The sequence below is a fragment of the Boleophthalmus pectinirostris genome, unplaced genomic scaffold (assembly GCF_026225935.1).
Source record: "Boleophthalmus pectinirostris isolate CB_2022bp ecotype Guang Dong unplaced genomic scaffold, ASM2622593v1 HiC_scaffold_6, whole genome shotgun sequence".
NCBI lineage: Eukaryota > Metazoa > Chordata > Actinopteri > Gobiiformes > Gobiidae > Boleophthalmus > Boleophthalmus pectinirostris.
In genome coordinates this window covers 1,808,026-1,830,742 of record NW_026571447.1, presented here as the reverse complement: position 1 = coordinate 1,830,742, position 22,717 = coordinate 1,808,026, and the positions used below count along the sequence as shown (strand labels likewise).

Here is a 22,717-nt window from a genome sequence, read left to right as displayed (position 1 = left end):
ATGGGGCGATGTTTTTTTCTTTTTTAAGCCAGTACTGATATGCAATATTTGTCCTCCTGTTGTGGCAGATAACTTATATTTGATGATGCCAACATTTCACATTTAGAATCCACAGCGAGGCCCACAAATGTATCTTAAGTAAAAGTAACATCAGTATTGAGAATCTATATCATGTAGAATAATTAGTATTGATATCTCCCAATACTGCTACTGATACCGATATATCGCCCATCCTTACAATTCACATAAAACATGAACTAGCTCTATGGAGATAGGTTAGTGTCTTTATTATCAAATAAATATTACACCATTCACAAATACATTTCTTGATCCAGAAACAAATACAACAACATTCACAAATATAATTTATGACTTCATGACTAAATCACGAAAGCATTTTTCTACTCGAAGGAAAATGTTACATGATTCATTAATGTCAGTGCAGTTACTTTTATTTGCAAACAGATGAACCTGCATTTACAAAACACTGTACAGATTTGTAATGACCCCTGCATTTATTTGTGGAGTTTTGAGACCTTCCTGACACTGGTCCACGCACAAATGTGTGGGTTTTTTTTTTTTTTTTTTTAAACAACCGATCACATGAACTGAAGTTGGATGGTTTATGGTGGACAACACTGGACTACTGTTGCACATAGTAGTAGTAGTAATTAGGTCCATAGTAGTAGTAGTAATTAGGTCCATAGTACTAGTAGTAATAGTTTGGTCCATAGTAGTAGTAGTAGTAATTAGGTCCATAGTACTAGTAGTAATAATTAGGTCCATAGTAGTAATAGTTTGGTCCATAGTAGTAGTAGTAGTAGTTTGGTCCATTGTTGTAGTAATAGTTAGGTCCATAGTAGTAGTAGTAATTAGGTCCATAGTAGTAATAGTAATTAGATCCATAGTAGTAGTAGTAGTAATTAGGTCCATAGTAGTAGTAGTAATTAGGTCCATAGTAGTAATAGTAATTAGGTCCATAGTAGTAGTAGTAGTCATTAGGTCCATAGTAGTAGTAGTAGTAATTAGGTCCATAGTAGTAATAGTAATTAGGTCCATAGTAGTAGTAGTAGTCATTAGGTCCATAGTAGTAATAGTTAGGTCCATAGTAGTAGTAGTAGTAGTTTGGTCCACAGTAGTAGTAGTAGTAGTTTGGTCCATAGAAGTAGTAGTAGTAGTTAGGTCCATAGTAGTAGTAGTTAGGTCCATACTAGTAGTAGTAGCTTGGTCCACAGTAGTAGTAGTAGTAGTAGTAGTTTGGTCCATAGTAGTAGTTAGCACTACTACTAACACTACTACTATGGACATAACACTACTACTATGAGCAACAGTAGTGCAGTGTTGTCCACCATAAGCCACACACTCGAACTTCAGTTGATGTGATTGGCTGTTAAAAACAAAAACTTTTTCATGGAACGGTGTCAGGAAGGTTTCAAATATCCACAAATAAATGCAGGGGTCGTCACAAATCTGTACAGGGAAATAAATGTAACTGCACTGACATTTGTGAATCACGTAACATTTTCCTTTGAGTGGAGAAATGCTTTTGTGAATGTCGTTACATTTATTAAGTCATGAAATATATTTGTTTGTGGATCAAGAATATATATTTGTGAATGTCCTGATATTTATTTGATAATAACACTAACCTATCTCCATAGAGCTGCTATAATTTAATAACAAATACAAAAGTCTACAACTCTAAATATTTAGTTGACATCTAAAACAAGAAAATCAAGTCCACAGTAGAAAACCAGTGAAAAATTAAATGACAGGGACACACACACAGACACACACACACTTTTCACTGTAATCACCACTACACATATGACATATAGATTTTAACTATTGCTTCTACTAGAAACACCACAATGTTCAGACACAAGATGCGTCATCAGCAAGTGCTGTGCTGATGAGGGACAAGTGAAAGATGGTCTGGAATTAGGAGAGACGGGACAGAGGCGGGTTTACTCAGGCTGCAAGGATCAAATTAGATTTTAATGGGAAATGTTTTATTCATTCACATTTAAATGAATAAATTAAGGTGAAGAAGGGAAATGTGGGATTGAGATTCTAGATAAAAACAAAATGGCTGCTTATCTGTTTTGTTTTCTTTCGTTTTTTTAAATAAAACAATTTCTCAATACAAAGTGAATTGGAACCAGAGTCGATGGAGCTGGAAGCGCGCCCATGCTCACTTCCTATTTGGAACGCTGTGGCTAGCGCGTTAGCCATGTTCATTTATACAGTCCATGGTACTGAATCATTTTTTTACTCCAGGAAAAGAAAACATGCTGATTTAAAGGGGTCTCCTGCCTGCTTGTTTCAGTGGAGATGTTCTAACTTTGCGTTATCAAGTCAAGCTGCAGGTCAGATCTGTGAAGAGGCGGTCCCACTCACAGTAAGAATGCATCTTCATATTTTTTGCTACAAAAACACGTGTAATTGAATAAAGCAGGATAAATAATTTAAATGACATACTGTTTGTGGAACATTCCTGGGAATATGCAACAAAAGGAGAAATTCAATCTGTCAACTGGACAAAAGTTTATTCTGGATGAATACATTTTCGTAGTTCATCCAAGCTGCTTCTTCAGTGTCTGGTGGACACTTCCTTATATCTGCCTGAAGGGAGGAGCTAACTACACTGAAACTACTGTGAAACTAACACACCTACCTGTTTACAGTTTGTTAGTCATCAGGCCTGTTGAACTTAGACTGAGTGTGGGTCATATTAGCAGAATCATTCAGGGCCATAATGAGTGTTTTCACACCTCTGGGCCGGACTGGTTTTTCTCTTTGTTTGTTTTAGGTTTGAGGATGGAGTTGTAAATAGGAGACAGATGGTGACTGAGTCTCCATTTCTGTTCAAAGATGGATTCTCTTTCCTAACAAGCTATTTGTTAAGATGACTGAGGAACTGTACACACATTCCCCATGGAGACAACCAGATGATGGAAAAGTTACACGGTTCACATTTAAAGGTCCTAGATTGCACAAAATAGACTCTTGTGAGTTTTAAGTCATGTTAGAATGTTGTTCCCTCCTCACAAACAGACCTGGACTTGTATTTGTTTCATTCACACATGTTTGAGTTTTTATTATTAGTCTGTCCACATCTCCAGAAGTCTAAATTCGTCTCCAGTCAAATGAACCTCACTGAGGCTTGCAGTTGTAAGAGCGAATTTGGAGCCAAGTTTATATTAGGAATAAGAATTTATTTCAGAGACAATATGGTGAAATAAAAACCCAGGATTATGTAGAGGGAAATGTGGAGGGAAATCTACAGCTGTTTTCTTGGATGTCAGATAACTTGTCAGATCAAAATTATTATCAAACCATTTGATTCACTCTTTAAATGTTTAGTGAGCGTAGCTGCTGGAATAAAACATGTACATGGTCACTGTATACTCGTGCCATTGTGTCTTGCACTATGACTGAAACCTCAAAAACACAAATGTATTTTTGAGGTTTCAGTTTGGTACCATATAAAAGGTCTGCTCTTTCAGGAAAAATTATTCCAATTTTTTTTTTATCACCACCCACATGCCATAAATTACATGTGAAAATCAGACCATGTTACATTTTCTTGTTTTTAACAGACCCTCACACATAACCCATTTCAAATTTTCAACATTTGGTGATTTCTTTTAACAGTCCTAGTACATATTTTGATTCTCAAAAAATTTAAGGGTCTCCTACATCTACAAGTGGGTTTAAACAGGGGCTAAAAATTGTAGGCCACGAAAATGAACAAGTTTTTTTTTTCATTTTAAGTTCATATAAAATGACAATGAGTTGAGATACCAAACTTTCAATAGATGTTGTTTGAACACAGAGTAGAGGAGCACAAGCCTACAAAATGTCAGCCCTGTATGTGTGATACTTACAGAGATATCGACCTGTGAAAACGGCCGTGAAACAATGACACGATTTTGGGCCCGTAAATGGACACATACTCCCCTCACTAAATGAGCTGTAACTTGAAAAGTAATGATAGAAAATCACAAAAAATTCACAGGGTTGGTACATGATAGTAAGGGACCACCTGGTCATTTTTTTCAAATTTTTAAAAAAACATGATGCGTGAGATTTTCTGGAAATTTGATGAAATGTCATGGAATGACCCTCTGGTGAAAGTGTATGAAGCTTAAAAACACAGTGGAGCGCTTCCTGTATTCCCACATGACATCACAAGGTGGAACCAAGCGTTTTCTGTTTGAGAGAAGAAGTCAGCCTAAATGTGCAGGTTTGTGTGTTAAACATGTGAATGAAACAAAACACAACTCCAGGTCTGTTTGTGATGAGGAAATGACATTATAAGATCAGAAAATAGTGTCATATGGGCTCTTCAATGGTTTTTACAGATAATAACAGTTCCTTTTTGTAATTTTCTTGTTGAGATTTGCAGATCTGAAGAATGTTCCCTCATGTTCCCAATGCAAATAGAAAAAAATAATTGAATGTGGTTCATTGGGTCGACCATTTCAAATAAAACAAGAAACAAAAGCAGCCATGTGTGATTTTATCTAGAGCCTTGATCATTTCACAGTGCAATGTGCAAAGATCTGATTTAATTACCTTCCTACGGCGGGTCAGTCTGAATATTTGTATAAAAAATTAAATGAGAAAAACAAAATAAACACATTATAATAATTAATTAATTGTAATAATAATTGTACAGAATGAGACAATTGTTTAGGGCTGCAACAGCTAAACAGATTCATAAACAGAAATATTGAAAAATGAAATCATGAATGAAATGTGGCCAGTCAAAAGCTTAGACACACCTCTCATTCAGTGTGAAACTATAGATTGTATGTAGCTAACCTGCTGTCCTTGCCTTTTCAAATAGGAAGTGAGCATGTGCGCACTTCCGGCTCCACTGACTCTGGCTCCAATTCACTTTCTACTAAAAACTATGGCCCCTCTCTCTGTAACTGCTGCTGTCAGTCTTGTTATTTTAGTCTTAAATGTTTCTATTAGTCCACTGTACATGATTCTGGGATTTTGACTTCACTATTTTGTTCATAAGACAAGATATGAACATTAATAACAATCAGGAGCCTTTTTTCCATGAGGTTGCGTCCGCTATCGCTATCAACAGGTTTGATAGACAGTGCTGCTCGGCACCCACTACCCTGCTAAACCAGACCTTCAACAGCCTCGCTCCGGATTGGCTCTTTGGTTGCTATGATACTCGCAGTTAGAATTCCAAATATGGAACTTTGCTTAAGACTCGCTCCTATAACTCTGGCCTCAATGAGCTTCATTTGGCTGGAGCTAAACACTGTGGGAGACGTCACACTCCCTTCACACTCACTTCTTTAAACAGTCTATGGATGAAACTATATATTTTTAAAATGTATTTACAGTGTTGGGAGAAACGCGTTATAAAAGTAACAAATTACTGTAATGCGTTGCTTTTTGCTGTAAGCTGGAGTTGTATTTAGTTTCATTCACACATGTTTGAGTAACTCTTTATTAGTCTGTCTACATCTCCATAGCTCAAACTGCTCTGTTCCACCGTGTGATGTCATGAAGTGGTAGTTTCCATGTTAACAGCTCCTCAATAGAGATTGCCAATTGCAGATGGAAGATGGAATTATCCAACTAATTCTACTGAGTTTAAAAACACAGTGGAGCACTTCCACATGACATCACCAGGTGGAACAGAGAGTTTTCAGTTTGAGAGAAGAACTGTCAGTGTGCAGGGTTTGTGTGTTAAACATGTGTGTATGAAACAAGCACAACTCCAGGTGTGTGTGTGATGAGGACACTACATTAGAACATAGATCAGAAGTAGAGTGATAATTTAATTCCTTTTGAGTTAATTGTCTCTGGATTTTCTGTTGATGACATAGGCAGAGGGATTTGGTTTTATAACACAGTGTATCCTGCATTTTTGTACTTTTCTTAATAAATTGCTAGTTGCAGCCCTGTTACCTTGGTTCCGATGGTGAATTCGTTTTCGTGGTGGCGGTTTACAAGGACTTTTTTCGGAAGATCACAGCAGTCGAAGTCTTCAGTTGTCTCTTTTGACTCCGCACCAGAAAAAGCTGAAAGAAAAAATAGACTGTGTCATTTAGAAAGAGAGATCATTTGGACAGGAGCATTTCCCAGCAGAGGGTGGCTTAAAGTAAACAGGTACTACATCTGTTCCGTTTGTAGTAATATTAAAGGGGGTAAATGATATAAAAGACTGGAATTAAGAGTTCGAAGTTACAGCAGGACTCAGGTGGCCTTTGTGAGGCTTTGGCTTAGACTAAAAGCAGAGTTTCAGGGCACCACTTAACAAATGTTGAGAAATATTACCAATCCAGTACAATCAATTATCTAAGTTAATTCATGAATAAATAATTAATTAATTAAACTATTGTTCTGAAGGTTCATAAATTCTTGTCCATATCAAATCCCATATCTGGAAATCACATCATTATTCACCAAAACAAACTGTAGTTGATGAATATTTATCGACCAAGTTAAACAGAAACATTTAAATATGAAATATGCAAATGAGTGTAGACTCCTCTAGACTGGGCTCTAAAGATCTGACAACAGGTAAAGCTTTAAGAGTTATCTAAGGTTAAGTGTTGAGTCCTTCCTAGTGACAAAGAAAATATCTTCTTATTGTGTGTTTGTGTCTTGAGTGGGTTTCCTCTGGGCACTGTTCTCCCCCATCAACCCAAAACATGCACAACAGGTCAAATGATCCAGCTAAGATAGTCCTGACCAAGACCAGCTCAAGATCTGGAGATGTGTCCCACTGCTCCTGAAGGGTTTAACCCAGAGACACTGAAGGACGGGTCAAATGCAGAGGACACATTTCCCTGTGGGGACAGTAAAGTGTATATTCACCTGAATCAGGATTGATGGATATGAAGACATGACATGTGGCCCAGCTGGACCTGGTTAGTACTTGGATGGGACAGAATACCAGGTGCCACCGGGGAAAAGAAGAGGCTCTAAAACTAACTGTTGTCGTGTCCTTAGGCAAGACCTCCATGTCTGGTTGAAGTACACTGATGTTTGAGTGAGAGTTTGTGCAGACAAGTGTTGGACAATGGAGAAAATGAAAGGGTTATGATCCGCTGTGTTTCCTAACACGGTTTATTTATTTATTTAGTGCAGCACTTGTATTTGTAAATTACTAGTTACCATACACTTGGGAAGTTCCAGACTCTTAAAAGTCATGCCTCAGGTGTAACTTTATTTGACTGTTGTAATAATAGTGCAAAACCAGGGTAAAACTTATATTAATGTCATTACTTAATAGTAATGACATTAATATTGGGCTGACAGTAAAGTTTCGGCCTGTTCACACACTTGGGCAGTCCCTGCAGATTTCATTTGGGGTTTACACTTGTTTCTATCAGAGATGAGCTCCAGTATGGTCGGGGTTGCTGGGTTTCAGATGACAACACATCATTCTATAGGTCAATCATATTTAATAAAGATGCTGACAGCTCAGATTAATAATGTTCTAATGAGTTGGTGTAAGTGAGTTCTTGGCTCTAGTCCCTCATAGAAATGATCAGGGTCAACATTTATGAATTTACCTTTTAGAGATTTCAAGGTAAAATGCATTGAAATCAAAACAGAAGCTGTCTTTCCCCCTGGTGAGAGTATGACATCATTACAGTGTAATTTGACTCTCACCACTAGGTCATGAGGCATCAAGCGGTAATATAAGGAACCGATATTAAAACTAACGCTGAACTACTTGGGAATTCCCCAGCCCTGATTGTTTTGGTTCTGCTGGTAATTCCAGGGAATTCCAGGGTGTAGTTTCACTCTCATTACTATCATTATGTCACTCGTTTGCAAATTAATTAAGAGATAAATAACAGGATAATGAATAAAGAGGGCACATCTGAGCCAAAGAGACGTTTTCTTGTAAGCAGGACTTTTTTATCTACTTCAAACTAAGATGAACATGACAGTAACTCAAAAGATTTGTGAAAAATGTTAACAGTAAACACATATTATATTTTGTATGCTTATATATGACAGCATTCCCTTGCATCATCTAAACAGTAAAGGACAAGACGACAGAGCCTGAACATACGACGCCAAATCTGCATCGACAACCAAACATACGAGTCAAAAAGGAGAAAATAATAACCTAAAACTTTTAAAACGTGTAAGAACAGATTTATACCTACCCGTAAACAACAACAACAAAGTCGGCAGAAACCGGTGAAAATCCATGATTACGCAGTTACGGTGGAGACGAACTCAAAACGTGATGGGAAGAGTGAAATGTGAAAAAGCCAGGACTGAAATGTTTCCTTGGAGCAGATGACTGGTTCCTCATAAACATCTGGTGCAAAATTCGGTCTTTTTTTAAAGAATGTAATAATTTTTTTGAATCGATCGCTTTGAGTGTCGAATAAGCAAAACAAACTACGGAGAGAAACGTGAAGTGCGCATGGATCAGTTTTGTTTGGCGTAATGAATGAGTCACGTGAGAGAGAACGCACCCGGAAGAACTTAAAGACAACGCGAGGAAAGATAAAAACGAGTGATATTCTGTGTCAAACAAAATGAGATAAAATAAGATAGATTAGTTAGATAGATAAATAATTAAATAGTTAGATAAATAGACGAGGAAACGAGTGAATAGTCACTAAAGTCACATTTTCTTTGTGTTTTCCGTAAATTTACCTCAACATGCTTCTCTTTCTTATTGGTAGGGATCAAACTGTTCAAAAATTGGAACACCTGAAATATTTCTTGTATAAAGCTGTCAGTTGTTTAGATAAATCTGATGAGAAACAAAGACAGCTCAGGACTGGGACTGTCCCCGGTAAAAAAAAAAAAAAAAAACCCGCGTGCGCCACCCCTCAGTCATAAGGCACTTTGTTTAGTTTCGATTCCACATATTCAGAATCGTCCTTTCTACTACTGAACACGCGGAGGCTACTGAAATCTGCCATGCATCCAGCAGACGGCATGATCCAAACCCTGGTTATTGTGTGTAAGTAGAATATAGACTAGTCCTGGTCTGTGTGTGCGCTTTAGTTTGGATTTAAAGTACTTTCTAATCGCTAATTGAAACTTTGTGTGTGTTTTTGTCTTTACAGGTTTGACCTTAACCCCAGTGACTCTAGCGTCCCCACCTTTTTCTGGAATAAGTCTGCAAATCCAAGCATCTGTGGACCAAAACGTGTCTTTGCCCTGCACTGCTCAGCCCAAGACAAACGTGTCGTACCGGGCGGTTCGTTGGTACAAGGTTTGTATTTGATGTGGTGCTGTGTCTTAAGACGGGGTTTGCTCAAGGGAGAGGACAAAGAACAGACTGGAACACACGTGCAGCTCAGCCTGGAGGCCGTGTGTAATGTTTTAACTTTATTAACTTTGTGTAATTTTTAACTCCACTCTTTAAAGCTGAGTTGAGAGTGAAGTGTGAAGTGGTTTTGTGACATCCAGACTTTTAGTTTCTCTTGTCTCTAGTCCTAGTTCTGGCTTGATTTAAGGACTAGTGGTTTAGTCCTGATTCAGTCCTGTCTTAGACCTAGTTCAGTTCTAGTTTTTCCCTGGTTTAGTTCTTTTTTTTTTCTTGGTTCAGTCCTGGTTTAATCCTGGTTCAGTCCTGATTTAGTCCTTGTTCAGTTCTGGTTTAGTCCTGGTTTAATCCTGGTTCAGACCTGGTTCAGTTCTTTCTTTTTCTTGTTCAGTCCTGGTTTAATCCTGGTTCAGTTCTGGTTTAGTCCTGGTTCAGTTCTGGTTCAGTTCTGGTTCAGTTCTGGTTCAGTTCTGGTTCAGTCCTGGTTTAGTCCTGGTTTAGTCCTGGTTTAGTCCTGGTTTAGTCCTGGTTTAGTCCTGCTTTAGTCCTGCTTCAGTCCTGGCTTAGTCCTAGTTCATTTCTAGTTTTGCCCTGGTTCTTCCCTCTTTCAGTCCTGGTTCAGTCCTGGTTCAGTCCTGGTTCAGTCCTGGTTCAGTCCTGGTTCAGTCCTGGTTCAGTCCTGGTTCAGTCCTGGTTCAGTCCTGGTTCAGTCCTGGTTCAGTCCCGTTTCATTGTTGTAGAAACGAATAGCTTGTAATTTAAGAGGCGTGACATTTGATGCTATAATTTACAGAACATAAAGAGTGCAGTCTTCTTGCCTCCTGTAATTCTAGTTTTTGGGCATTTTTTCCTCACTAAAATAGACCACTTTTCAGAATTTTCTTTATATTTCTCTTTTTTCTGCGCGGTGCACAGGTGTGAACGAGCTGCTCACTGTTGACTGTATCTACTGCAGTGTTTTGTGCGTGTTAATGCTCTGCTGCTGTTGAATACATGGCGTGATTGTGAGCTGAAAGCCTCTATTAAACTGTCTTATAATAGACAATAGAGAAAGCCGCACTGACGCACAACTGTGACTTCCACACTAATGTAGAGCACACACACTGATGTCACACGGCCACATGGGGGAAAAAGTGAAGTATTGGTTTTCAGGGGCTTTACTAAAAACATCCAAAAGGGAAATCCACAAATGTTCTCTAGGCTTTTTAAAATTCTGATCTCTGTGTGGAGTTTGCATATTCTCCCTGTGCTACTGTGGCAGAGTGGTTATCCATTCTCCTCCTGTCACTGCAGAGGTTCTGGCTTGTGACAAACTAATAATAAGAAGAATATGATGATGATGATGATGATGATGATGATGCAAACCACACGATTTTGCATTCAAAAGTTCACATTGGTTATTTGACTGTTCATGACTCAAAGCCGACAAGTGAAAGTGAAAGAGGAAACTGAGTCATGGTGATATTAAAAGTAATAATATTAATAGTTAATCCCAGGGGCTTTGAGCAGCTCTGTTTTATTTCAAGTGTGAACATTTATTCAGACTAAATATGGTGACTACAGAGCAGCCTGACTGTGCAGGAGAGTCTGGGACCAGTCCGTTGCTGCCCAATCACAGCGGTTGATTTGAATCACATGTTTCAAAGTTTTAAATGAGTGTTTTAAATGTTTCTTGTGAAAGATGCCATGATTCGTTTTGTTACCCCTGTGATCCCTGATTTCCTCCAATCAAGGAAGTCGGGGATATCAGACCCCACCAGGTTTAAACCCGCACTGAACTGAGTCGAAACCAGGAAAGAACCAGAGTCTCCTGCATCCTGATGCTTGGTTCGACTTGTGAACTTTGTTCTGTGAAGTGCTTTTCTACCTAAAAGTGTCTTGCTCAAGGACGCAGTGACCATATTCATCTAAGACTGCAGGAATCGCACCTCGAGCCTGTGGGACAGTGGATCTGACCTCTCTATATGCTGTTTGTGCAGGAGACAGGAGTCCCTCGTCTGAGCGGGCTGGTGTCCAGAGATTTCCCTACTGGTCAGATGAGGTGGTACGTGGACGCAGACACGAGGATTTCTCTGGAGGAGGGGACTCTGAACCTGCAGCTGCCCACAGTGACCTGCTCAGACCAGGCAGTGTACCAGTGTTACCTGGCTGCACCTGTGGGCGAACAGAACAGAGAGGGACGTGTCCGCCTCAGTGTCACAGGTAAATACTCTACATTTAAACTTAAAGAGGAGGTATTATGCTTCTATAGTTTCACTTTATGTTCTGAGACTTTCTCCCTTTGCCTGCTTCTAGAGTCAGTCCCCCCGTGCATTTCTCTAATGAAACTACTGTACATCACATCAGGCTGTCAGCTGTAGTTTACAGTTTGTATCATGAGAAGTAGAACAGCGAGTCCATAAGTACATTTAAGTACATGATCGTGTTCTAATGTGAGGAGCAGGAGTACAGCTCAGTGTAAGGTACTATCCTCAGTACTAGCTCATAATATGTTCAGAGCGAATCACTACTGTTGTGTTGACACCACCTTTGAGGTTCCATGAACCTCAGGCTTTTACTTGGAAAACTTTTTTTTTTTTTCAAAACACGGACTCATTTGACTTTATGCAGATACAAACCCAAACTGAACATGCACACACCAGATGCTCAGGACGCTGTTACTACGGCTCCAGTCCTCTGGCTGTTTAATCCATTAATCGCAGATGGAGTCTTAACCAAAAGTGTGATGTGTGTATCGACTTGTTTCATTTGGATGATCAGGACTTGTGTGGGAGAAATGAGAGAGTGAGCTGAAAAGATGGTAGATTTTGGTAGTCAGATGTAAACAAGATTAAAGTTGTGATTCACAGGTTTAATCTGTGTATATGTAAATACACTATTTCCTAATCCTTTTTGCTGCATAAATAGTAGTATTTGCATGTGCTCCCCCTGCAGGTGTGGTCTTGTGAGTGCAGTTTGTGTCAGATACTCAGATACAGAAAAGAGTTCTGAGAGCTTTTCCCACGTCCCTTTTTTAATCGCCCAATCGATCTGAAGCACATGTCTTTAGACCAACAAGAATTTCTTTAGTCAAATTCAGGCCCTGCTGTTCCAGCCCTGTCAAAGTGCTCAGACAGAGTGTGCGTGACTCTGGAGGTTGTAGCAGCCTCTTGTTATGGCCTTGGTTCTAAGTGAGTCTTATATTTGGTGCGTCCTTTATCAGACAAAAACATGATCAGAAACAAACTTAGACATTCATTGTTTCTAAATACACAAATAACAAAAGCAGTATTGAAAACCATTTGGGTTTCTTGTGAGTTCACATGACAAAAAATTCAACTTTCCACTGAAACAGAAACTTGCACCTGCAGTGTGAGAGTAGTGTGGGCATAGCCTGTATATATAAATGTACTTAGCTAACCTGCTTCAGATGCTGCTCTCCCTGTGTGTCAGGTGTGATCGGTGAATGCTGTTGTTGTGTCCTGGGGCAAGACACTTAACACACCTCATCCCCAGTGTCTTGTTCCTTGATTTAAAGCACTGCCTTCAAAAACACTATAAAATTCCTGTAAACTTCCTGTATTTATCCACGTTTTTTTTTTTTTTTTTTCCCAACTTTTCTTCACCAGTTGCTTCTTGTTTGCTGTAAAAACATGTATCATCCCAACAAATGTTCAAAACTGCTCACACCGCACATTAAGTCAGTGTTTCCCCCTCTGTTCCAGGCTGCCCCACAGAAGAGCCTACACGTGGGCCTCCTGTGGTCCCTGTGCCCACTGGGAGCCCCTCACAGCTGCTGGTCCTGGTAGCCAGTCTGCTCCTGTTCACGGTTCTGGGTTTAGCTCTGACTTTAGTGAGTATTTTTACACCTTCACGCCAGAGACACAGACTATAGTGTTGTCCACGATACTATAAGTTAAAACTTTACTCAATATCGATGATAATAACACTCTTTATTTAGACAATAGAATGTGATTTTTAACAATAAATGGAATTGTAATCATTTCTTTTCTATCAGCATGTGGCCTTATATCTGTGTAATCCCTCAGTCATCAACATAGTCTGTATAAAGAAGTCTATGTGCTCTTATACTTGTTCTGATACAGCTCAAGATCATTCTAAAACTTTCCAGGAAAGGCTCATTTCTGTTCTGTCAATGGAACTTTTTGTATCAATACCTGCAAAAAATTAGTATCTACTTTCAATACTTAGTTTTAATATTGATTTCTATGCTTTTGCCAACTGAATCAAAGCCACAGTGAGTTCATGTAGGTGTAAATAAAATGTTATTAAAAATCAAACATGCACGAATCACTCCAAAGACAAATTCAAAAGGTCAATGAGAAGGAACCATCTATAACATGGTTAAAAGCCCTGAAAAGTCCGTTTTGCAGAATAGGTCAGTTTTTAAATACATTAAATACACCTGTCCCTTATTGACGTGTTGTGTCTGTCCACAGTTCTGCCTGAAGAAAAACCAGTGGTACAACCCAAAGAAGAGCATAGAGCACCCTTTGTACCCGGACCTGTCCCCTCCTCTGGAAAAACACAAACTCATTTTCACAAACTTCACTTTCCCGCCAAATTCAAAAATGTGCAGCTCAAAATTCATCACCGTTTAAATCCACAATGTTTGGAAATGAGAGCTTTTGATTTGTACCATCTGCATGGTTCCACGCTGGATATACAAAAATATAACAACAGACCACTGATCACTACAACAACATGCTCTGCAAACCTCCATGAAAATGTCCTACTTTTACTTTGGATTCTTTTACTGAATCAGTGTCAAATCTGTGTCGTTGGTGTTAAGAATATTAATAGGTTTCTATTTTACTTAAAGGTTCTAAAATGTTTTAAGGATAAATTTAGGTAACATTGAGCTCACTCCCTGTTCTGGGGAGCTGAACTTTTCTTCATTGTAATCCGTGCTTCTTTATTTTCATGTGTATTCTCTTGAATTTAAGTTTTTATTTAATGTTTAATGTTTTATTTGTGGCAGCTATACACCTTTTAACTTTAATTTGTTTAACTTCAACAAATCACACAATGCACCTTTACTCCAGATGATATAAGGCAGCTTTATTTTCATGGAACTGATCTTGTTGTGGAAGGCTTTGGACAGAGGTCTTTAAAATGTCACCTCAGAGGAAACAAAGCACAACTAGTCTACTCAGATGTACATGTATGTATGAATATATGCAGGTGTTGACGTTTTCATACTTTTGGAAAAAAAACAAAAAAAGTTGAACCCATGAACGATGCTTAGTGGAGGGTTTAACCTGCAGAACACACAGCTCCAAGTTGTTTAATCTGCTGTTACCATGGCTACAAAGTGAAATCTGTTGACTGTCTGAAACAGGAACAAAGCAGTGATACAGAAGGTAATTTAACTGTCCCAGACATTTTCTACAATAGGAACTCGCGGCAATTGGTCACTGAAATTTTCATCTTACTGTAATATGTTTTTAAATAGTTCATTTCGTTAGACTTTTGCCTTTAAAAGTAAATTTTGCTGCTAGATGCTGAAAACTAGACCAATGTCACTGTGTGTACTTCTACTTCTCACATAAAAAGTTTAAAAACTTTAAGAGTTTTTGAAATGATTTGAGAATTGTGATTACTGTTTGTTCTAATAAACATTTTTGATTTGACATTAGACTTATTTATACACATAGGCTCCAGCTGAAATAAAAGACGACTTCTTGACTACTACTATCTTTAACAATGAAATCTGCTGCTACTACTACTGAAGTCCCTTTGGCTTTGCTCCGGTTATCGCCTCAGCCAGATTCACTGACACCTGTTGAATAAGACCCAAATGATTTGATGTACATTACAGTGTGATCTGATTCTGCACTGTACTTGTACGTCAAGTGCGACTAAATGCCTAAACTCCTCTCACATCGACATTTTAAATCGAGCTGCTAAACTGGGCAGCACCTAGAGGACTAAAGGGGAAGGGGGTGAGGGGGGGCCCAGCAGAACAGGTGTATGTATCAGAAACATCTGGATGTAATGATGAAAGTGCAGAGGTCACAGAAGAAAGCACACACCTGGTTTGAACTCAGTTGCCAAAAAGGGACTATGAACAGTAGAAAATGTTATTCAAACACTTTTAAAAAAAAGTTAATTTGGTGCCTAGTTCCACTTGAATATGCTCATTTCAAGTGTAAAGATTGAAAATAGCTGCAGTTTTTGTTGCTTTTCCTTTTATAATTTGAGAAAAACACAACCACTGTTCAGAATGTATACTCTAGAACTATATTGTAACTCATGAATGTTTAAACATAACTAAAGTGGACTGTCCAGAGTTTGGTACAGTGCACCTATAGACAGTGGTGTGGTGTTTTTAGTTTCTCTGCAGTCAGAGTATTTAGGTGAACTAGAATTATTTTATAAGAGTACAGGGAAATGTTTTTCAACTGTGAACATTTGAAAAAGTTATGTATGTATTTAACTATCAGCAATAGAGCTCCCCCTGCAGCTCCCTTATGAGAATACACTGTCAGGGAACAGACTTTCTTTCATCTTATTTTATTGAAATAAGGCAGTATAATCACATTAAAAATATGATAGTCAAATATGTGACACATCTTCACACACACACAAATATATACATATATACATACAGACAACAACGATAATAATAAATATAGCCACAAGCAGAAATGATTGCACTAACCCTACTAACCCTAAGCTTAACCCTAACCCTGAGTTTTTAATGACCATGTCACAAATGTGGATACCAAATTTTGTAAATCTATGACAAATAAAACCATATTTTTCCATACAAATTTTCTAGGGGGCAGTATTGCACCCACTTTACTTGCAACAGTCAGTTCAGGGCTGGGTCGTGAACCCACAATTAAAATGAGTGAAATTGGCGGAAGTTTGTGCGATTTGACAATTTTACCAATGGAATAACACGGGGAGTTTATGTCATCGCTATGGCAACACCATACAAAATATGACATGGTTGCCTCTGACTGGCAGACAGAAAAATTTTCCACTTTTTTGGCCAACAAACTACGCATTTTCGGAAAGCTCTGGTCACTATGGGCGATTTACGTCGCACCATTTCACTTTTCGGCCACTAGTAGCATCACTTTGCGATACTAATAGGCCCTTCGCCATGTCTTTATTTACAGTGATTTACCTGCTCCTTAACTTGTCAGCAGCAAAGATTTTTTGTTTTGTTTTTTGGGGGCAAAAAAAATAACCTAGTACATTTTTTCCACCATTGCCATTAATGTTTGATTTAGAATCAAAGTTTCCCTTTGCCAATTTCACAGTAGCCAAATGAGTTGAGTGGATGCAATAAGCCAAGCACAGGTTCTGAAAAAATACTGAATTGAAATTTGCACAAGGACATACAAACACAAATGTGAACAAAGATCAAAACAATGTTTCCTTTTTTTTTGCGTGGACCACACGTCTCCGTGGCCCTTTTGCTGAATTGCCACATGTCATTCTATATAAAGTCCCTGCACTCTCAGGCATCTGTTTTGTGTAAATAAGACCAGGACCTCTCTCAGTGTAATGTGTTTCATCAGTATACACACTCTCCCATCACTGACGGCCATGAAAACCATACTGTTGAAATTACAGCGAAAACTTGATTACAATGGCTTGAAAAGTTAGCTGCTTTGTATAAAAATAAAGCTTTAAAAGGCACTTTTGTCACAGGTTATTTAGACTGCGCACATGCAGTACTTCACTAATGGCACGAGAAGAATATCAGAGCATGAAGCTGCAACATGATTGGAACGCCACTTGTTCAGTTCGGCATTTGATTGTCTCTTGGCAGTGGAACAGGCGGGATATTTACTGACACTCGCCATATTGCTGTTATACATTTCAATGGATGAAAGGTGAGAGATTTTCATGCCTGGCAGTGAGGAAGTGTACAAACTGAGACAATGAAGCAGCCAGAAAATAAATAAATTAATATCTAGAATAAAATAATAGTAACCAGGGAACAGCCTGAGATGTAACTTGGAACAAATGAGCAACAAAAAAAGTAATCAGTAAAATCTTAAAATCAGCTCTAAAACATACAGGCAGCCAGGGAAGGGAAGCTAAAACCAGGGTGATGTGTTGTTGATGTCAAACAGATACATCTGGATGTTTTGTCTTACATGATTACTGTTTTAAGGAACTAAATGCAAGTTTCACTCCCTTCACTCCTATCAGTTGGTAACGGCAGATACTTAAAGCACTAGCATTGGAACTGAAAGGCATGATTGGTCCTTAACGTCGCTTCAAGATTGTTTTAAAACTATTCAGTAGTTTGTCAAATCATTCAAGGCAATTTCATCAAACACAAGTGTCATCGTGTGCAGTGGGCCTGGAGTCATCATCGTTGTCCTGCTCCACACCTTTGTACCGCATGGACTTCACCTTGAGACACACAATGACAACGACTGGCAACAGGCAGACGAGGACAACTGAAAAAAAAGAATGAAACAACATTAAATATTTTGTCAACAAAAGACATGTCCTGCCCATCAACTAGTGGACTAAAGAGAGGGCGTGGCAAAAGCTCTCAAAATGATTCTCTATGTATCTGACCACAGACTGTATAAAGAAGTGGCCTATGGGAGAGACACGTCACTCACAGCGTTCAGCTCCAGTCAAATGAAGCTCATGAGGCTGGCAGTTATACGGGCGTATTTGGAGCCAGTTCCATATTAGGAATAGGAATTGATTTAGGGAGAAAATAGCCCAATATAAACTCCAGGATCATGTGGAGAGGGTTACTACGATGAAAGAGCAGCAGTTACAGAGAGAGGGGCGGTGTTTTCTCAATACGATGTGAATTAGGGCCGAAGCCAATGAAAAAAGGACTAGGAAAACAATGTATTTATATAAAGACAGATTAAATGTGTGTGTTGGAGCGTTTTGTCTTTGCTCTGTTAAAGGAGGGAGGGGCAGAATCCTGTGAGTTTGCCGTTTGCTTTGTCGTGTGGGATCACAGGTGAGGTAGGCTTGTGGGCGGAGCCTTGCACAATATCTTATAGCTAACTGCAAGGAGGGCCCAGGAGAGTTGGCTAAAATACTCAAACAGGCATAGATGGCGTCTAAAACCTCTTCTGGCAGACTTTTGATAAGGTAACAATGTTAAAACATGGTAGAAAGTGCAGTAAAATCAATTATGCATAAAACCTAACTAAATTGGCTTAAGCTGATTTTCCAGACATATCACCACTACATTATGAGTTTAATCTGCCTTTTTACATATAAATACCAACAAATATAATTCTTCAGCACACTCACTTCTCCAGTCTGCTGCTGTCCCATAGAAACCAGCAGAATCAAAATCAAATGATTAGTCAACAAATACACATTTTGATCGACTAAGACTCTATTGATTAATCAATAGCCATCTCCATTCAAACACAGCTCATTATTGGTTTGTTTTGAGTTTACTGCAGTAAATTAGGGTTTTAAAAAATTGATATTAATACCAAGATACTAGCAGATACTAAAAGCAGGAATCTGTACTGAAAATAATTATAGGACAAATTTTAACTTTTCCTACAAAGAATCTGAATGGAAGAATAGTACTGATTAGCTGTACAAGACCATGGCAATGTTAAAAAATATAAATACAAAAATTTCAAACTCAGCACTAAAGAATAGACTCAATACAGATTCTGATCCCCAAAAATAATAATGTCTATAAAGAGCTTTTAAAATGATTGTCATTTTCAACATAAAATTATTTTTTATTACACTAGTTCTGATTAAACCGTAGCCCGTATATATAAATGGACAGAGCTAACACGCTAGCCACCGCGTTCCAAACAGGAAGTGCGCCAGGCAGCTCTTCCGGCTCATTCTGACTCCCATTGACTTCCATTGAGATGTTGTGGCTCCTCTCTCTGTACCTGCTGCTGTGAACCTCCTCATTTTGGTCTTAAATGTTCATATTCATCTGCTCTATATGATCTAGAATTTTTCATTTCATTATTTTGGCCCTAAATCAAGATATGAACATAAATAACGGACCAATCAGACGCCTTCGTTCCCTGAGGTCGCTCCTGCTAGTGTTAGCAACATGTTTGATTGACAGCTAGTGCGTTTTGTTGCCAAGTAACCCCCCTTCCTGCTTTCCGGTGAAAAGGACAGGCACACTTAAGGCAGAAGTATACTTCAGCTTATACTTCTGTGTTCTGCGTCGACTCAACGCGCACTGCCGCCGTCGTTTTTGATTTATGGATCTGCGTCAAGGTCTGTGCACCGCAAAGTAATTCACTGCCAAAACGCTAGGGGGAGACGATATCTGTCCATTCATATATACCGTCTGTGTGTATGACCCGCAGACGTATAATCTCTGTAAAAGTTTAACATGAACCATCTCTAACGCGACAAAAGCACAGAACAGACTCACCATTAGTACAATATGACTCACAGAAAGAACACTCATATTCCACTGAGTCGTGTCCTTTTTAAGTCCAAGAGAAGCTGACCGCGTACCAGGAGCGAGCTGTTTTATGAGCGCTTAGTTTATGTAAGTGTTAGCCATGCAGTTTTAAGTTTCGTTTCTGTAAAACACATATGCGCAAAGCTGCATTAAACACATTATTTCTCAATGTATACTGAAAGAAAAGCCGACAGGAAATGTCTAGAGAGCGGTGGTACAGGACCAATCACAGCTCTTATCATCTGCGTCGTTTTGGTGCGTAGTTAGAAAATTTCGGACGTGCACGTCGGTCGACGCAGAGGCCCTGCGTAGGGGGTACGCGTCGAAGCAGACGATTTGACGCTGGACCGTAAATTGGCCTTTAGTCTTGAGAATGACATTCAGTTGTATGAAGGGTGTGTTTAAGAACCATTGTGGTATCCGAACTGGCATTGAGTCTCTTGAACATCTTTAATATTAAAATGAAGTTTGAAATACAAAGACATTTACACATTGACTTCATCACATTGTGACGACTTAACTCTGTCAATCAAACCTGCTGCCAACTCTAGCGGGTGCAACCTCAGAAACAGCCCATGCTCATTTCATATTTGGTATTTGATGGTTAGCAGAGACACTTAACCTGTAGATGTGTTTGTGTGTTCATACTTACCACCTATGCCTATGCCTATGAACAGGCCTTTGCGGTCGGTTGGCGGGTCGGTTGGCGGGTCGGTTGGCGGGTCGGTTGGCAGGTCACATGGTTTACACTTGTAATGGATGCGTTCTTCATCTTCATTATTGTTCTGTTCACATACAGACACATGTCAGTGTTAGTTATAACAGCACGAGGAGCACAGGTGAGTTGACATAGACTTTTTCACTTCACCTCAGAAAGAATCTTCAGGTCAAAGTCCATACATTTATCTAGAGTTACCGTCTGGTTTCCTCCGTTCTTGAAGGGGGCTTTGACTTCGAAGATGGAGCCTTGTATAGTAACAAAAGACTGTGGGAGAAAAACACCAATTAACAGAAAAGTCGCTCCTTCTGAGCCAAAACCAGGGCTCCTCCGGGGGTATGACCTTGCATTCTGGTCCTTCCCTCCATCACCTGTCTGTCACTGCCAGCCAATCACAGCCTGCTCTCTTTCCCTCTCAACCAATCACCTCTCAGCTCACATATGAATCCTCCTGAACCCATGTGACTAAATCTAACAGTGTCACCCCATGCCATGCTGGCACTGGTGGATTATGGGTACTGAATGGCACAGAGTCGCTTTTTTTCTGTCATTAAAGGAAATCATAGTAGACAATGATTTATTTTAAAACTAATCAGATTAAACATGAGTGGTCATTACTTGGCACAGGAGTGATGTTAAAGAGAAAAGATTGCATAGATTTCACCTTAATTCGGCAATATATGGACATGTGGTTTACTTTTCACCTTCGTACATCATCAAAAAAAGGTAATTGAAGATGTTTGTGGCAAATAGACTTTTACTGATACTAACAGTTTAAATGATGTGAAACGGATAAAATACATATGAAAGCTCCATAGCATCTAAATCATTCATGCCAAAGTAATAAACACAAAAATCATTGATTTAACTTTAGTTTGTGATTTTATTTTCTACAGTCCACATTTCTAAGCATCATTATCGTTAAACGCATGAACAGTGTTTAGCAAAAGCATTTAGGATCGTTTCTCTTCAGTCTACTCTCTCTGTCTCATTAATACACTATTTAATGCTAATCCACAATATACAAACGTACAGTTTTTCAATCGTTATGACACTATGGTTGAATCATCCAAATGTGGTGCCAGTGTGGGGTCAGGACTGTGTGATGACAATTGCAGGAGCTCTATTGACCTTACTCCTCCGGCCCACTTTTGCCTCTAAATGCTTCTAAACTGCATGTTTAGGTTAAGATCCAGTTAAGTGGTAATCTCATTCATTTCACTGAAGAATTTGAGAGTCTATGGGTACACATGGTTCGCTTGTATTGGAAAAAAGGGAGAAAAAAACCTACTATAAAACGTATTTCTGCAGAATAAATGAGCGAAGCACTAAACTTTGTTCACCTGAGGGGAAAGAAATCAGATTTTGTTGGAAAATAATAATAATAAAAATAATAGCTTTACTTCGTTTCACAAGTGTCACTGAAAAACAACAAATCTGATTGAATAATCACATTTGGTTCTGGCTCAACACGTGACAGAGGGCGTGGTGACCAGACTGATATGAATCTAATAAATAGAGATATCAGTGTGAATTTAAGATCCATACATGTTCTTTCTCAAAAGATCATTCAAGTTAAAAACTGTAGAATCAGATTAATGTGATGTTTTCAGATCATAGACTGTACATAGAAATGGACATGGTCTATTTATGCATGCAGCCTTCTAAATAGTAAGTGGCTCAGACTCCTGCTCCTGCTCCTACTCCACTTTTCCTCCTCCTTTCCTCCACCTCTCCCTCTCCTGTCCATCTCCAGCTCTAGACTCTCAGCCTGTGAAGGAGCCCTGGAGACTGAAACACATTCACGTTTTAAATGGGACAGAATAGACAGGGAGCAGTGTGCACAGCAGTGGACCGGGTACTCTCCTGAACACCACACATGTGATCACTCATTTATGCAAAGATCGAAAACTTTTGTCTCATCATCATGAACATACACAGCAAAAAAGAATTCTAGCAAGTGTTAAGGTGACTTGAATTCAGGCCTCGCCTGTAACTCGGTCTTGTGAGGTCACCTACTTGTACTCAAACTAACGAACTTTCTTGATTACAGTCAAGAATTTCTGATACTAACACCAGGCTCCAGGGGCAGAGTTTGGTACAGGGTGGCCTTGCAGTTACTATTTGAAGACAATAATAAAAATGGGTCACCATGAATAAAAGAAAAAAGATCCAGATTCCAGACTAAAATTCAAAATTCAAGTATTTAGTTTTACGCTAGATCGTACTACAATTTTGACCACTGTACAATGTATCATCAAAAAAATAAAACCTTATGCAAAAATAATGCATATATTTTACT

General features: G+C 38.9%; 1 protein-coding gene across 1 annotated transcript; it reads left to right on the top strand.

The window, feature by feature from the left end:
* Positions 1–8,828: 8,828 nt before the first annotated feature.
* Positions 8,829–14,922, top strand: LOC110170474 (uncharacterized). Its single transcript, XM_020936131.2, has 5 exons — positions 8,829–8,980; positions 9,087–9,235; positions 11,269–11,491; positions 12,994–13,121; positions 13,729–14,922. Exons 1-5 carry the CDS (start codon positions 8,938–8,940, stop codon positions 13,888–13,890), a joined length of 705 nt encoding a protein of 234 aa, XP_020791790.2. The 5' UTR covers positions 8,829–8,937; the 3' UTR covers positions 13,891–14,922.
* Positions 14,923–22,717: the final 7,795 nt, after the last annotated feature.

Excerpts from the sequence above, each read along its gene's own strand:
- LOC110170474 (XM_020936131.2), top strand. The coding sequence starts at position 8,938 with ATGCATCCAGCAGACGGCATGATCCAAACCCTGGTTATTGTGT. Across the intron at positions 9,236-11,268 it reads GGGCGGTTCGTTGGTACAAG|GAGACAGGAGTCCCTCGTCT; the intron begins GTTTGTATTTGA and ends CTGTTTGTGCAG. Across the intron at positions 13,122-13,728 it reads TGGGTTTAGCTCTGACTTTA|TTCTGCCTGAAGAAAAACCA; the intron begins GTGAGTATTTTT and ends GTCTGTCCACAG.